General features: G+C 42.8%; 1 protein-coding gene across 1 annotated transcript in view; it reads left to right on the forward strand.

Moving 5' to 3' along the window:
• Positions 1-18370, forward strand: part of LOC120036231 (fibroblast growth factor receptor 3-like) — a gene marked incomplete at its 3' end in the record, with an annotated part of 55557 nt that overhangs the window by 10789 nt on the left and 26398 nt on the right. The window contains exon 2 of the mRNA XM_038982711.1: positions 7029-7257. Within this exon, the coding sequence (XP_038838639.1) occupies positions 7107-7257 (151 nt within the window). The remainder of the gene's footprint in view (positions 1-7028; positions 7258-18370) is intronic.

Raw genomic sequence — 18370 nt, forward strand, 5'->3', positions numbered from 1 at the left:
TACAGGGTTACTAGGCTAGAGGGCTATAGGGCTATAGGGCTACAGGGTTACTAGGCTAGAGGGCTATAGGGCTATAGGGCTACGGGGCTAGAGGGCTACGGGCTCAGGACTACAGGGCTACAGGGCTAGTGGGCTACATGGCTAGAGGGCTACATGGCTAGAGGGCTACAGGGCTGTAGGGCTACGGGGCTAGAGGGCTACGGGCTCAGGACTACAGGGCTACAGGGCTAGTGGGCTACATGGCTAGAGGGCTACATGGCTAGAGGGCTACAGGGCTGTAGGGCTACGGGGCTAGAGGGCTACGGGCTCAGGACTACAGGGCTACAGGGCTAGTGGGCTACAGAGCTACAGGGCTGTAGGGCTACGGGGCTAGAGGGCTACGGGCTCAGGGCTACAGGGCTAGTGGGCTACAGAGCTACAGGGCTGTAGGGCTACGGGGCTAGATGGCTACATGGCTCAGGACTACAGGGCTAGTGGGCTACAGAGCTATAGGGATAGAGGACTACATGGCTACAGGGCTAGAGGATTACAGGGCTACAGAGCTCAAGGAATACAGGGCTACAGGGATCGCGGATTAGAGGGCTACAGGACTACAGGACTAGAGGGCTACAGGACTACAGGACTAGAGGGCTACAGGACTACAGGACTAGAGGGCTACAGGACTACAGGACTACAAGGCTACAGGACTAGAGGGCTACAGGACTACAGGGCTACAGGACTAGAGGACTACAGGACTACAGGACTAGAGGGCTACAGGACTACAGGACTACAAGGCTACAGGACTAGAGGGCTACAGGACTACAGGGCTACAGGACTAGAGGGCTAGAGGACTACAGGACTACAAGGCTACAGGACTACAGGGCTACAGGACTACAGGGCTACAGGACTAGAGGGCTACAGGACTACAGGACTACAAGGCTACAGGACTAGAGGGCTACAGGACTACAGGGCTACAGGACTAGAGGGCTAGAGGACTACAGGACTACAGGACTAGAGGGCTACAGGCCTAGAGGACCTTGGGGCTACAGGGCTAAAGGGCGACAGTATACTTGAGCTGGACACTGCCCTATAAAGGCAAAACACAGTATCTACAAATTTGGTAAAAAATCTTTGAACTGTTAAAATGGCCAGTTCTATTATCTGATTCATGTGGCATTTAGTTTCTTGACACAAGAACAAGCCAGTTGATCAGAAGTACATGTCTGTCTAGACAGAAAAATTCTTTGAAGTCAGATTTTGCAGTACAAAAAACAACATTGCTTTGATCCTTTTTGTTGGGCAGTATACTAGAGCTGTAGTATAGAGCTACCCCTAACCCTAACCCTGCCAGGGCTGCAGACAACACCACCTCTCTCTCACTGGAGTGTGTCTACAATACACGTCTCTGTACCCAGAGCTGTAGTCAGTGTGTGTACAGTAGAGCTACGCGAACCCTGCCAGGGCTGCAGAATGTGCTGTGGCAGGAGTGGGTCAGGAGGAATGAAAAACATGAGTGTTAACACAGCCTCTCTCACTGGAGTGTGTCTACAATACACCTCTCTGTACCCAGAGCTGTCTCTATCTATCTATCTATCTATCTATCTATCTATCTATCTATCTATCTATCTATCTATCTATCTATCTATCTATCTATCTATCTATCTATCTATCTATCTATCTATCTATCTATCTATCTATCTATCTATCTATCTATCTATGTCTATCTGTCTATCTGTCTATCTGTCTATCTGTCTGTCTGTCTGTCTGTCTGTCTGTCTGTCTGTCTGTCTGTCTGTCTGTCTGTCTGTCTGTCTGTCTGTCTGTCTGTCTGAAAACCAAAGCTGTTGTTTAAATAGATATTTAAACAGTGTAAGTTTCAGGGTTGTGAGTGTGTGGCGAGTTCGCACGTGTATATGTGTGCTTTTCTGGGCTCTTGTAGTTCTGCACTCTTGAACATTCCTCTGGCTTATACAAACAGTCAGCATGGTGCTGAGGCCACACACACTCACTCACACACCTCCATTAATACAGTGTATCTGTAGACACACCTTCATTAATACAGTGTACCTGTAGACACACCTCCATTAATACAGTGTATTTGTAGACACACCTTCATTAATACAGTGTACCTGTAGACACACCTCCATTAATACAGTGTACCTGTAGACACACCTTCATTAATACAGTGTACCTGTAGACACACCTCCATTAATACAGTGTACCTGTAGACACACCTCCATTAATACAGTGTATCTGTAGACACACCTCCATTAATACAGTGTACCTGTAGACACACCTCCATTAATACAGTGTATCTGTAGACACACCTCCATTAATACAGTGTACCTGTAGACACACCTCCATTAATACAGTGTATCTGTAGACACACCTCCATTAATACAGTGTATCTGTAGACACATCTCCACCACACCTCCATTAATACAGTGTACCTGTAGACACACCTTCATTAATACAGTGTACCTGTAGACACACCTCCATTAATACAGTGTATCTGTAGACACACCTCCATTAATACAGTGTACCTGTAGACACACCTCCATTAATACAGTGTATTTGTAGACACACCTCCATTAATACAGTGTACCTGTAGACACACCTCCATTAATACAGTGTATCTGTAGACACACCTCCATTAATACAGTGTATCTGTAGACACACCTCCATTAATACAGTGTATCTGTAGACACACCTCCATTAATACAGTGTATCTGTAGACACACCTCCTCCACACCTCCATTAATACAGTGTACCTGTAGACACACCTTCATTAATACAGTGTACCTGTAGACACACCTCCATTAATACAGTGTATCTGTTGACACACCTCCATTAATACAGTGTATCTGTAGACACACCTCCATTAATACAGTGTATCTGTAGACACACCTCCTCCACACCTCCATTAATACAGTGTATCTGTAGACACACCTCCATTAATACAGTGTATCTGTAGACACACCTCCTCCACACCTCCATTAATACAGTGTATCTGTAGACACACCTCCATTAATACAGTGTATCTGTAGACACACGTCCACCACACCTCCATTAATACAGTGTATCTGTAGACACACCTCCACCACACCTCCATTAATACAGTGTATCTGTAGACACACCTCCACTAATACAGTGTATCTATAGACACACCTCCATTAATACAGTGTATCTGTAGACACACCTCCATTAATACAGTGTATCTGTAGACACACCTCCACCACACCTCCATTAATACAGTGTATCTGTAGACACACCTCCACCACACCTCCATTAATACAGTGTATCTGTAGACACACCTCCTCCACACCTCCATTAATACAGTGTATCTGTAGACACACCTCCATTAATACAGTGTATCTGTAGACACACCTCCATTAATACAGTGTATCTGTAGACACACCTCCATTAATACAGTGTATCTGTAGACACACCTCCATTAATACAGTGTATCTGTAGACACACCTCCACCACACCTCCATTAATACAGTGTATCTGTAGACACACCTCCACCACACCTCCATTAATACAGTGTATCTGTAGACACACCTCCACCACACCTCCATTAATACAGTGTATCTGTAGACACACCTCCATTAATACAGTGTATCTGTAGACACCACTCCACCACACCTTCATCAATATTGTGTATCTGAAGACGTGAATAACAGGTGAATAGCAGGTGAATAACAGGTGTATAGCAGGTGAATAGCAGCTGAATTGCAGGTGAATAACAGGTGAATAGCAGGTGAATAACAGGTGTATAGCAGGTAAATAGCAGGTGAATAATAGGTGAATAGCAGCTGAATTGCAGGTGAATAACAGGTGTATAGCAGGTGAATAACAGGTGAATAGCAGGTGAATAGCAGCTGAATAGCAGGTGAATAACAGGTGTATAGCAGGTGAATAGCAGCTGAATAGCAGGTGAATAGCAGCTGAATAGCAGGTGAATAACAGGTGTATAGCAGGTGAATAGCAGCTGAATTGCAGGTGAATAACAGGTGAATAGCAGCGGAATAGCAGGTGAATAGCAGGTGAATAATAGGTGAATAGCAGGTGAATAATAGGTGAATAATAGGTGAATAGCAGGTGAATAGCAGGTGAATAGCAGGTGAATAGCAGGTGAATAGCAGGTGAATAGCAGCTGAATAGCAGGTGAATAGCAGGTGAATAGCAGGTGAATAATAGGTGAATAGCAGGTGAATAGCAGCTGAATAGCAGGTGAATAGCAGGTGAATAATAGGTGAATAGCAGGTGAATAGCAGGTGAATAGCAGCTGAATAGCAGGTGAATAGCAGGTGAATAGCAGGTGAATAATAGGTGAATAGCAGGTGAATAATAGGTGAATAATAGGTGAATAGCAGGTGTATAGCAGCTGAATAGCAGCTGAACAATCGGTGAATAACAGGTGAATAGCAGGTGAATAGCAGCTGAATAGCAGCTGAACAATCGGTAAATAGCAGGTGAATAATAGGTGAATAACAGGTGAATAACAGGTGAATAACAGGTGAATAACAGGTGAATAGCAGGTGAATAGCAGGTGAATAATAGGTGAATAGCAGGTGAATAATAGGTGAATAGCAGGTGAATAACAGGTGAATAGCAGGTGAATAATAGGTGAATAGCAGGTGAATAACAGGTGAATAGCAGGTGAATAACAGGTGTATAGCAGGTGAATAATAGGTGAATAACAGGTGAATAGCAGGTGAATAGCAGGTGAATAGCAGGTGAATAGCAGGTGAATAATAGGTGAATAGCAGGTGAATAATAGGTGAATAACAGGTGAATAACAGGTGAATAACAGGTAAATAGCAGGTGAATAGCAGGTGAATAGCAGCTGAATAATAGGTGAATAGCAGGTAAATAGCAGGTGAATAATAAGTGAATAACAGGTGAATAACAGGTGTATAGCAGGTGAATAACAGGTGAATAATAGGTGAATAACAGCTGAATAACAGGTGTATAGCAGGTGAATAACAGGTGTATAGCAGGTGAATAATAGGTGAATAACAGGTGAATAGCAGGTGAATAGCAGCTGAATAGCAGCTGAACAATAGGTGAATAATAGGTGAATAACAGGTGAATAACAGGTGTATAGCAGGTGAATAACAGGTGAATAGCAGGTGTATAGCAGGTGAATAACAGGTGAATAGCACTCTATTCATTGTAGGTCAAAGAGAACAGTTCACAAAAAGGAATCCATTTAGGCTTAACTATTGTTGGAATCGGGACTTGGGTTACAAACAAATGATAATAATAGGAAAACCTCCAAAAAGACGTCTCAAACCCCACATGAAAAAATACTACAGTTTACTATAGAATACTACAGTACTGACTGTAGAATTCTGTAGTAAACTGTAGAATACTATACTACACACTATAGTATACACTACCGTTCAGAAGTTTGGGGTCACTTAGAAACGTCCTCGTTTTTAAATTTTTGGTCCATTAAAATAACATAAAATTGATCAGAAATACAGTGTAGACATTGTTAATGTTGTAAATCACTATTGTAGCTGGAAACGGCTGATTTTTTATGGAATATCTACATAGGCGTACAGAGGCCCATTATCAGCAACCATCACTCCTGTGTTCCAATGGCACCTCTCCTAAACAGGTGTGCATTTGTTTCGCCTCCAGACTTACCTACCTACTACATAACAGTTAACTAACCCTGTTTTAAAGATGTGTATTGTACTGTACTGACTCACTGACTGAGTGACTGTCTGCCTGTATGTCTGACTGAGTGACTGACTGTCTGACTGTGACTGTCTGCCTGTATGTCTGACTGTGACTGAGTGACTGACTGACTGACTGACTGTCTGCCTGTATGTCTGACTGAGTGACACACTGACTGAGTGACTGTCTGCCTGTATGTCTGACTGTGACTGAGTGACTGACCGACTGTCTGACTGACTGAGGGACTGTCTGCATGTCTGACTGAGTGTCTGACTGACCGACTGTCTGACTGAGGGACTGTCTGCATGTCTGACTGAGTGTCTGACTGAGTGTCTGACTGAGGGACTGTCTGCATGTCTGACTGTCTGACTGAGGGACTGTCTGCATGTCTGACTGAGTGTCTGACTGACCGACTGTCTGACTGAGGGACTGTCTGCATGTCTGACTGTCTGACTGAGGGACTGTCTGCATGTCTGACTGTCTGACTGAGGGACTGTCTGCATGTCTGACTGAGTGTCTGACTGACCGACTGTCTGACTGAGGGACTGTCTGCATGTCTGACTGAGTGTCTGACCGACTGTCTGACTGAGGGACTGTCTGCATGTCTGACTGAGTGTCTGACTGACCGACTGTCTGGCTGAGGGACTGTCTGGCTGACTGACTGTTTGACTGACTGACTGACTGACTGACTGTCTGACTGAGGGACTGTCTGCATGTCTGACTGTCTGACTGAGGGACTGTCTGCATGTCTGACTGTCTGACTGAGGGACTGTCTGCATGTCTGACTGAGTGTCTGACTGACCGACTGTCTGACTGAGGGACTGTCTGCATGTCTGACTGTCTGACTGAGGGACTGTCTGCATGTCTGACTGAGTGTCTGACTGACCGACTGTCTGACTGAGGGACTGTCTGCATGTCTGACTGAGTGTCTGACTGACCGACTGTCTGACTGAGGGACTGTCTGGCTGACTGACTGTTTGACTGACTGACTGACTGACTGACTGACTGACTGACTGACTGACTGACTGTCTGGCTGACTGACTGTCTGACTGAGTGACTGTCTGCATGTCTGACTGAGTGACTGAGCGACTGTCTGGCTGACTGACTGACTGTCTGCATGTCTGACTGAGTGACTGAGTGACTGTCTGGCTGACTGACTGACTGTCTGCATGTCTGACTGAGTGACTGAGTGACTGTCTGGCTGCCTGACTGTCTGACTGAGTGACTGTCTGCCTGTCTGACTGAGTGACTGTTTGTATGTCTGACTGAGTGACTTACTGTCTGTCTGTATGTCTGACTGAGTAACTAACTGACTGACTGACTGACTGCCTGTCTGTTGTGTCTCTGTGTTTCAGGACAGCGAGAGGTATATCTGGGGTTGTTTCTATGGTGACGGAGGCAGTGATTCTGTTGGATACCCATGATGCACCGGTATGATGCCTGAGTCGGAGACAGGTCTAGTAGCTCAGCACATCACTGTGGTGACCAGAGGAATAGTTGCTATGTGGTGTTCTCTCTGGCTCTCCCTCCTCCTATTCCCTCTCTCCGTCTCTACAGCCAGATTACCCACAGTACTGCCCACAGGTAAATACACTCCTCTTCATCTCTTCATCGCTCTGTCTCTCTCTCTCTCTCTCTCTCTCTGTCTCTCTGTCTCTCTGTCTCTCTGTCTCTCTCTCTCTCTCTCTCTCTCTGTCTCTCTCTCTTTCTCTCTTTCTCTCTTTCTCTCTTTCTCTCTCTCTCAATTTCAATTCGCTTTATTGGCATGACGTAACAATGTACATATTGCCAAAGCTTATTTTGGATATTTACAATATAAAAATAAAAATGAGAATCAGAATTGTCAACGTGACAACAGTAACAACAATAACCAAGGGTCAAAATAACCAACACATTCAACAATAACAATAAGCATAAAGGACATGTGCAGGTTGGTTGGTCTGTCAGACACTGTCCCTCAACTTATGGCAGGCAGCAATGTAGTGCGCTGCCAACCCACAGCTCTCTGCGTCCTCCCCCAACAGGACGGGTAGCCTATCCTCATCAGAGAGGTATTTGAAACCTTGAATAAGGGCTTAACATTTGGGGAAATGACACTCTCTAATTGTTTTATATTTTTTACATTTTGTCAGGAAATGCAGCTCCGTCTCAGGTTCTGCTGTGGTGCAGTGGTTGCACAGCCTTTCCTCTACAAGGAGCCAGGTTTTCCTGTGTCTACCCTTCTCAATGACAAGGCTGTGCTCATGAACCTGTACTTTGTCAAGGTTTATCTAAGGTTTTGATCAGTAACCATGGTCAAATATTTAGCCACAGTGTACTGTCGATTTAGGGCCAGATAGCACTGCATTTTGCTTTGTGTTTGTGCTTGTGTTTCCCAATAAGCAATATAGTTTTGTTTTGACTGTGTTGTAATTTGGTTTATCCTGATTGATTGGATGTTCTGGTCCTGAGGCTTCAGTGTGTTAGTAGAACAGGTTTGTGAACTCAGGACCAGCTGGATGAGGGTCCTGAGGCTTCAGTGTGTTAGTAGAACAGGTTAGTGAACTCAGCCCCAGGACCAGCTGGATGAGGGTCAGTAGTGTGTACAGTACTCTATATATTTAAACCTCAGTAATTGTAGTGTGTACAGTAATCTATATATTTAAACCTCAGTACTTGTAGTGTGTACAGTAATCTATATATTTAAACCTCAGTACTTGTAGTGTGTACAGTAATCTATATATTTAAACCTCAGTAATTGTAGTGTGTACAGTACTCTATATATTTAAACCTCAGTAATTGTAGTGTGTACAGTACCCTATATATTTAAACCTCAGTAATTGTAGTATGTGCAGTACTCTTATATATTTAAACCTCAGTACTTGTAGTGTGTACAGTAATCTATATATTTAAACCTCAGTACTTGTAGTGTGTACAGTAATCTATATATTTAAACCTCAGTACTTGTAGTGTGTACAGTAATCTATATATTTAAACCTCAGTAATTGTAGTGTGTACAGTACTCTATATATTTAAACCTCAGTAATTGTAGTGTGTACAGTACTCTATATATTTAAACCTCAGTAATTGTAGTGTGTACAGTACTCTATATATTTAAACCTCAGTAATTGTAGTGTGTACAGTACTCTATATATTTAAACCTCAGTAATTGTAGTGTGTACAGTCCTCTATATATTTAAACCTCAGTACTTGTAGTGTGTGCAGTACTCTATATATTTAAACCTCAGTAATTGTAGTGTGTGCAGTACTCTATATATTTAAACCTCAGTAATTGTAGTGTGTACAGTACTCTATATATTTAAACCTCAGTAATTGTACTGTGTGCAGTACTCTATATATATAAACCTCAGTAATTGTACTGTGTGCAGTACTCTATATATTTAAACCTCAGTAATTGTAGTGTGTGCAGTACTCTATATATATAAACCTCAGTAATTGTAGTGTGTGCAGTACTCTATATATTTAAACCTCAGTAATTGTAGTGTGTACAGTACTCTATATATATATAAACCTCAGTAATTGTAGTGTGCACAGTACTCTATATATTTAAACCTCAGTAATTGTAGTGTGTACAGTACTCTATATATTTACCCCTCAGTAATTGTAGTGTGTACAGTACGCTATATATTTAAACCTCAGTAATTGTAGTGTGTACAGTACTCTATATATATAAACCTCAGTAATTGTAGTGTGTGCAGTACTCTATATATTTAAACCTCAGTAATTGTAGTGTGTACAGTACTCTATATATATAAACCTCAGGAACTGTAGTGTGTACAGTACTCTATATATTTAAACCTCAGTAATTGTAGTGTGTACAGTACTCTATATATTTAAACCTCAGTAATTGTAGTGTGTACAGTACTCTATATATTTAAACCTCAGGAACTGTAGTGTGTACAGTACTCTATATATTTAAACCTCAGTAATTGTAGTGTGTACAGTACTCTATATATTTAAACCTCAGGAACTGTAGTGTGTACAGTACTCTATATATTTAAACCTCAGTAATTGTAGTGTGTACAGTACTCTATATATATAAACCTCAGTAATTGTAGTGTGTACAGTACTCTATATATTTAAACCTCAGTAATTGTAGTGTGTACAGTACTCTATATATTTTGTACCAATTCAGAACTTTGGTCTAATTCCCTGAGATCTGGATCTTTTCTGGAAAATCATTATTTTAGTATTTTTGTGGTTTACTGCCAGGGCCCAGGTCTGGCAGTACTGCCCTAGCAGGTCCAGGCTCTGCTGTAGGCCGTGTGCTGTGGGTGACAGCAGGCATAGGTCATCTGCCAAGAGAAGGCATTTAACCTCTGAATTGTGGAGACGAACACCGAGGATTTTTCCTGAATTGTAGCAAATTCGTTGACATAAATATTGAAGAGTGCAGGGCTCAGATTGCAACCCTGGCGAAGGCCCCGCCCCTGGTTAAAGAATTCTAATTTTTTTTGCCAATTTTAATGCTGCACATATTGCCAGTATACATTGATTTAATTATGTCATATGTTTTACCCCCTACACCACTTCAATAACTTTGTAGAACAGTCCTGTATGCCAAATAGAATAAAATTATTTTTGGAAGTCGATAAAGCAAGCATACATTTTGGTATTATTTTGGTAGACATGTTTATCTATCAGTGTGTGTAGGGTGTAAATATGATCAGTTGTGCGATGTTTTGGTATACATCCAATTTGGCTTTTACTCAAGACATTGTGCTTATTAAAGGAAGTTTAGAACTCTTACATTTATATTACTACAGAAAACCTTCCCCAGGTTACTGTTCACACAAAACCCTCTGTAATTGTTAAGGTCAAATTTGTCTCCGTTCTTAAAGATTGGGGTTATAAGTTCTTGATTCCAGATGTCAGGGAAGTAACCTACACTCAGAATAATATGAAACAGTTTTAATATAGCCAATATACATTTTTAGCATCTCATTTAGGATACCATCAGGTCCGCATGCTTTTTTAAATTTGAAGACCTGAAGTTTCTTATAGAGCTCCTGGTCAGTAAAATGGGGGAGTCCAATTGAATTTCATTGTCCTTTATAGCTTTTTCTAATCCATTCAACCTCTCATGAATTTGGCGTTGTTCTGCGTTTGTGTCAATTTGAACGGTGTTGTAGAGTGTTGTAAATGGGTTTGTCCATATGTCACCATTTTGTATCGCTAATTCGTCTAGTTTAGATTTTCTTTTGTTTTTTCCAATTTTGCCAGAAGTTGTTTGTGTTTATGGACTCCTCAATTAGTGTCAGCTGCTTGCTGTTGTACTGTGTTTTTTTGGTTCTGAGTGTACGTTTATAGAGCTTTACAGTAATTTTTTTTTTCACAGTAATGAAGGCGTAATTCACCATTATTTGGGTTTGTGCTTTTGGTTTGAAGTTTTGTCCTTATAATTTTACAATCTGCATCAAACCAGTTGTCATCTGTGGTATTTTTTATTTATATTTTGGATCAATTTCAGTTGTGCTTATTTTGCTGTTTGCCTGAATATATAGTTGATGTTTTGTACTGCTAGATCGATGCCTTCTTGGGCCCATCTGTATGAATTTCTGTCCAGCTTACTGGCCCTTGACTGTGTGGTTGTTTAATAAAATCAATGAATTACGGGGAAGATTAAACTACCAACGGGACATTAAAAACTGTAACATCTTATGCTTCACGGAGTTGCGGCTGAACAACGACAATATCATCATACAGCTGGCTGGTTATACGCTGTATCGGCAGGATAGAACAGCGGCGTCTGGTAAGACAAGGGGTGGAGGACTATGTATTTTTGTAAACAACAGCTAGTGTACGATATCTAAGGAAGTCTTGAGGTTTTACTCACCTGAAGTAGAGTATCTCATGATAAGCTGTAGACCACACTACCTACCGAGAGAGTTTTCATCTGTATGCTTCGTAGTTGTTTACATACCAACTCAGTCAGAGATTGGCACTAAGATAGCATTGAATGAGCTGTATTCCGCCATAAGCAAACAAGAAAATGCTCACCCAGAGGTGGCGCTCCTAGTAGCCGGGTACTTTAATGCAGGGAAACTTAAATCAGTTTTACCAAATTTCTATCAGCATTTTAAATGTGCAACCAGAGGAAAAAGCACTCTGGACCACCTAGACTCCACACACAGAGATGTATATAAATCTCTCCCTCGCCCCCCATTTGGCAAATCTGACCGTAATTCCATCCTCCTGATTCCTGCTTACAAGCAAAAATTAAAGCAGGAAGCACCAGTGACTAGATACATAAAAAGTGGTCAGATGAAGCAGATGGTAAGCTACAGGACTGTTTTGCTAGCACAGACTGGAAAATGTTCCTGGATTCTTCCGATGGCATTGAGGAGTACATCACATCTGTCATTGGCTTCATCAATAAGTGCATCGATGACGTCATCCCCACAGTGACCATACGTACATACCCCAACCAGAAGCCATGGATTACAGGCAACATCCGGACTGAGCTAAAGGCTAGAGCTGCCGCTTTCAAGGAGCGGGACTCTAACCCGGAAGCTTATAAGAAATCCCGCTATGCCCTCCGACGAACCATCAAACAGGCAAAGCTTCAATACAGGACTAAGATTGAATCGTACTACACCGGCTCTGACGCTCGTCGGATGTGGCAGGGCTTGCAAACCATTACAGACTACAAAGGGAAGCACAGCCAAGAGCTGCCCAGTGACATGAGCCTACCAGACAACCTAAACTACTTCTATGCTCGCTTCGAGGAAAATAACACTGACACATGCATGCGAGCACCAGCTGTTCCGGAAGACTGTGTGATTACGCTCTCCGCAGCGTATGTGAGTAAGACCTTTAGACAGGTCAAAATTCACAAGGCCGCCGTGCCAGACGGATTACCAGGACGTGTACTGCGAGCATGCGCTGACCAATTAGCAAGTGTCTTCACTCACATTTTCAACCTCTCCCTGTATGAGTCTATAATGCCAACATGTTTTAAGCAAACCACCATAGTGCCTGTGCCCAAGAACACTAAGGTAACCTGCCTAAATGACTACCGACCCGTAGCACTCATGTCTGTAGCCATGAAGTGCTTTGAAATGCTGGTCATGGCTCATATCAACACCATGATCCCAGAAACCATAGACCCACTCCAATTTGCATACCGTCCCAACAGATCCACAGATGATGCAATCTCTATTGCACTCCACACTGCCCTTTCCCACCTGGAAAAAAGGAACACCTACGTGAGAATGCTATTCATTGACTACAGCTCAGCCTTCAACACCATAGTACCCTCCAAGCTCATCATTAAGATAATGACCCTGGACTAAACACCTCTCTCTGCAACTGGATCCTGGACTTCCTAACGGGCCACCCCCAGGTGGTAAGGGTAGGTAACAACACATCCGCCACGCTGATCTGCAACACAGGGGCCCCTCAGGGGTGCGTGCTCAGTCCCCTCCTGTACTCCCTGTTCACTGATTACTGTGTGGCCAAGAGCAACTCCAACACCATCATTAAATTTGCCGATGACACAACAGTGGGAGGCCTGATCACCGACAACAACGAGACAGCCTATAGGGAGGAGGTCAGAGACCTGGCTGTGTGGTGCCAGGACAACAACCTCTCCCTCAACGTGATCAAGTCAAAAGAGATGATTGTGGACTACAGGAAAAGGAGGGCCGAACACTCCCCCATTCTCATCGACGGGGCTGCAGTGGAGCAGGTTGAGAGCTTCAAGTTCCTTGGTGTCCACATCACCAACAAACTAACATGGTCCAAGCACATCATGACAGTCGTGAAGAGGGCACGACAAAACCTATTCCCCCTCAGGAAACTAAAAATATTTTTTTCAGGAATAGGTTTTGTCCTCAGATCCTCAAAAGGTTCTACAGCTGCAACATCGAGAGCATCCTGACTGGTTGCATCACTGCCTGATATGGCAACTGCTCGGTCTCCGACCGCAAGGCACTACAGAGGGTAGTGCGAACGGCCCAGTACATCACTGGGGCCAAGCTTGCTGCCATCCAGGACCTCTATACCAGACGGTGTCAGAGGAAGGCCCTATAAATTGTCAAAGACTCCAGCCACCCTAGTCATAGACGGTTCTCTCTGCTACCGCAGATTATTTGCATTCCCACCCTGCTCCCCTCTCCTCACCACTGCCACTCTCTGTTGTCATCTATGCAAAGTCACTTTAATAACTCTACCTACATGTACATACTACCTCAACTAACCGGTGCCCCCACACATCATGCACCTGCACCCCCCTGTATATATAGCTATGTTTTACTGCTGCTCTTTAATTACTTGTTACTTTTATCTCTTATTCTTATTCTTTGAAACTGCACTGTTGGTTAGGGGCTCATAAGTAAGCATGTCACTGTAAGGTCTACACCTGTTGTGTTCGGCGCATGTGACTAAGAAAATTGGATTATTTTCCATGTCTGTTCTTTAGAGGACCTCAGTGTGTTTCTAGACCGGTACAGACCTCAGTGTGTTTCTAGACCGGTACAGACCTCAGTGTGTTTCTAGACCGGTACAGACCTCAGTGTGTTTCTAGACCGGTACAGACCTCAGTGTGTTTCTAGACCGGTACAGACCTCAGTGTGTTTCTAGACCGGTACAGACCTCAGTGTGTTTCTAGACCGGTACAGACCTCAGTGTGTTTCTAGACCGCTACAGACCTCAGTGTGTTTCTAGACCGCTACAGACCTCAGTGTGTTTCTAGACCGGTACAGACCTCAGTGTGTTTCTAGACCGGTACAGACCTCAGTGTGTTTCTAGACCGGTACAGACCTCAGTGTGTTTCTAGACCGGTACAGACCTCAGTGTGTTTCTAGACCGGAACAGACCTCAGTGTGTTTCTAGACCGGTACAGACCTCAGTGTGTTTCTAGACCGGTACAGACCTCAGTGTGTTTCTAGACCGGTACAGACCTCAGTGTGTTTCTAGACCGGTACAGACCTCAGTGTGTTTCTAGACCGGTACAGACCTCAGTGTGTTTCTAGACCGGTACAGACCTCAGTGTATTTCTAGACCGGTACAGACCTCACTGTGTTTCTAGACCGGAACAGACCTCAGTGTGTTTCTAGACCGGTACAGACCTCAGTGTGTTTCTAGACCGGTACAGACCTCAGTGTGTTTCTAGACCGGTACAGACCTCAGTGTGTTTCTAGACCGGTACAGACCTCAGTGTATTTCTAGACCGGTACAGACCTCAGTGTGTTTCTAGACCGCTACAGACCTCAGTGTGTTTCTAGACCGGTACAGACCTCAGTGTGTTTCTAGACCGGTACAGACCTCAGTGTGTTTCTAGACCGGTACAGACCTCAGTGTGTTTCTAGACCGGAACAGACCTCAGTGTGTTTCTAGACCGGTACAGACCTCAGTGTGTTTCTAGACCGGAACAGACCTCAGTGTGTTTCTAGACCGGTACAGACCTCAGTGTGTTTCTAGACCGGTACAGACCTCAGTGTGTTTCTAGACCGGTACAGACCTCAGTGTGTTTCTAGACCGGAACAGACCTCAGTGTGTTTCTAGACCGGTACAGACCTCAGTGTGTTTCTAGACCGGAACAGACCTCAGTGTGTTTCTAGACCGGTACAGACCTCAGTGTGTTTCTAGACCGGTACAGACCTCAGTGTGTTTCTACATTGTTTATAGACAGGTTATTTCACATATAATTCACTGTATCACAATTCCAGCGGGTCAGAGGTTAACATACACTACGCTGACTGTGCCTTTAAACAGCTTGGAAAATTCCAGAAAATTATGTCATGGCTTTAGAAGCTTCTGATAGGCTAATTGACATCATCTGAGTTAATTGGAGGTGTACCTGTGGATGTATTTCAAGGCCTACCTTCAAACTCAGTGCCTCTTTGCTTGACATCATGGGAAAATCAATAGAATCAGCCAATACCTCAGAAAATAAAATGTAGACCCCCACAAGTCTGGTTCATCTTTGGGAGCAATTTCCAAACGCCTGAAGGTACTACATTCATCTGTACAAACAATAGTACGCAAGTATAAACACCATGGGACCAAGCAGCCGTCTAACCGCTCAGGAAGGAGACGCGTTTTGTCTCCTAAAGATGAACGTACTTTGGTGCGAAAAGTGCAAATCAATCCCAGAACAACAGCAAAGGACCTTGTGAAGATGCTGGAGGAAACAGGTACAAAAGTATCTATATCCACAGTAAAACGAGTCCTATATCGACATAACCTGAAAGACCGCTCAGCAAGGAAGAAGCCACTGCTCCAAAGCCGCCATAAAAAAGCCAGACTACGGTTTGCAACCGCACATGGGGACAAAGATTGTACTTTTTGGAGAAATATCCTCTGGTCTGATGAAACAAAAATATAACTGTTTGGCCATAATGACCATCGTTATGTTTATGCTATACTGTATATGGAAGGTAATATACTGCATATGGAAGGTAATATACTAGATATGGAAGGTAATATACTGGATATGGAAGGTAATATACTGGATATGGAAGGTAATATACTGGATATGGAAGGTAATATACTGGATATGGAAGGTAATATACTGGATATGGAAGGTAATATACTGGATATGGAAGGTAATATACTGGATATGGAAGGTAATATACTAGATATGGAAGGTAATATACTAGATATGGAAGGTAATATACTGGATATGGAAGGTAATATACTGGATATGGAAGGTAATATACTGGATATGGAAGGTAATATACTAGATATGGAAGGTAATATACTGGATATGGAAGGTAATATACTAGATATGGAAGGTAATATACTGGATATGGAAGGTAATCTACTGGATATGGAAGGTAATATACTGGATATGGAAGGTAATATACTGGATATGGAAGGTAATATACTGGATATGGAAGGTAATATACTGGATATGGAAGGTAATATACTGTATATGGAAGGTAATATACTGGATATGGAAGGTAATATACTAGATATGGAAGGTAATATACTAGATATGGAAGGTAATATACTGGATATGGAAGGTAATATACTGTATATGGAAGGTAATATACTGGATATGGAAGGTAATATACTGGATATGGAAGGTAATATACTGGATATGGAAGGTAATATACTGGATATGGAAGGTAATATACTAGATATGGAAGGTAATATACTGGATATGGAAGGTAATATACTGGATATGGAAGGTAATATACTGGATATGGAAGGTAATATACTGGATATGGAAGGTAATATACTAGATATGGAAGGTAATATACTGGATATGGAAGGTAATCTACTGGATATGGAAGGTAATATACTGGATATGGAAGGTAATATACTGGATATGGAAGGTAATATACTGGATATGGAAGGTAATATACTAGATATGGAAGGTAATATACTGGATATGGAAGGTAATATACTGGATATGGAAGGTAATATACTGGATATGGAAGGTAATATACTAGATATGGAAGGTAATATACTAGATATGGAAGGTAATATACTAGATATGGAAGGTAATATACTGGATATGGAAGGTAATATACTGGATATGGAAGGTAATATACTGGATATGGAAGGTAATATACTGGATATGGAAGGTAATATACTAGATATGGAAGGTAATATACTGGATATGGAAGGTAATATACTAGATATGGAAGGTAATATACTAGATATGGAAGGTAATATACTGTATATGGAAGGTAATATACTGGATATGGAAGGTAATATACTGGATATGGAAGGTAATATACTGGATATGGAAGGTAATATACTGGATATGGAAGGTAATATACTGGATATGGAAGGTAATATACTGGATATGGAAGGTAATATACTGCATATGGAAGGTAATATACTGGATATGGAAGGTAATATACTGGATATGGAAGGTAATATACTGGATATGGAAGGTAATATACTGTATATGGAAGGTAATATACTGGATATGGATGGTAATAGACAATAACTAAATGGAATAGACAATAACCAAAAGTTTATGTCTCTCTCTCTCTCATTCTATCACTTTCCTTTTGGTGGGTGTGAATTTTGATAATTAGCGGGTATCGGCCTAATTCTGCTCTGCATGCATTATTTGTTTTTTTATATTGTACACAGAGGATATTTTTGCAGAATTCTGCATGCAGAGTCTCAATTGGGTGCTTGTCCCATTTGGCGAGTTCTTGGTTGATGAGTGAACCCCAGACCTCTCAACCATAGAGGACAATGGGTTCTATAACTTTGAAGTATTTTTAGCCTTAATTGGGATGTCAAATGTTATGTTCTCTCTCTCTCTCTGTCTGTCCCTCTCTCCCTCCCTCGCTTTGTCTGTCTGTCTGTCTCTCTCTCTCTTTTGTCTGCTTCTGGCCACCCCATCTCTCTCTGTCTGTGTTCTGACGCCAGACATGTGCCGCCAGCTCCCCTCCGAGCCATGCCGCTCTGCTCTCTGCCGCTCTGCTCTCTCTGCCGCTCTGCTCTCTGCCGCTCTGCTCTCTCTGCCGCTCTGCTCTCTGCCGCTCTGCTCTCTGCCGCTCTGCTCTCTCTGCCGCTCTGCTCTCTCTGCCGCTCTGCTCTCTGCCGCTCTGCTCTCTCTGCCGCTCTGCTCTCTGCCGCTCTTCTCTCTCTGCCGCTCTGCTCTCTCTGCCGCTCTGCTCTCTCTGCCGCTCTGCTCTCTGCCGCTCTGCTCTCTCTGCCGCTCTGCTCTCTGCCGCTCTGCTCTCTGCTCAGTAGCTGATGTTTCTGTTTAACATGTTCACAT

Source organism: Salvelinus namaycush, unplaced genomic scaffold, assembly GCF_016432855.1.
Source record: "Salvelinus namaycush isolate Seneca unplaced genomic scaffold, SaNama_1.0 Scaffold1258, whole genome shotgun sequence".
NCBI classification, from domain to species: domain Eukaryota; kingdom Metazoa; phylum Chordata; class Actinopteri; order Salmoniformes; family Salmonidae; genus Salvelinus; species Salvelinus namaycush.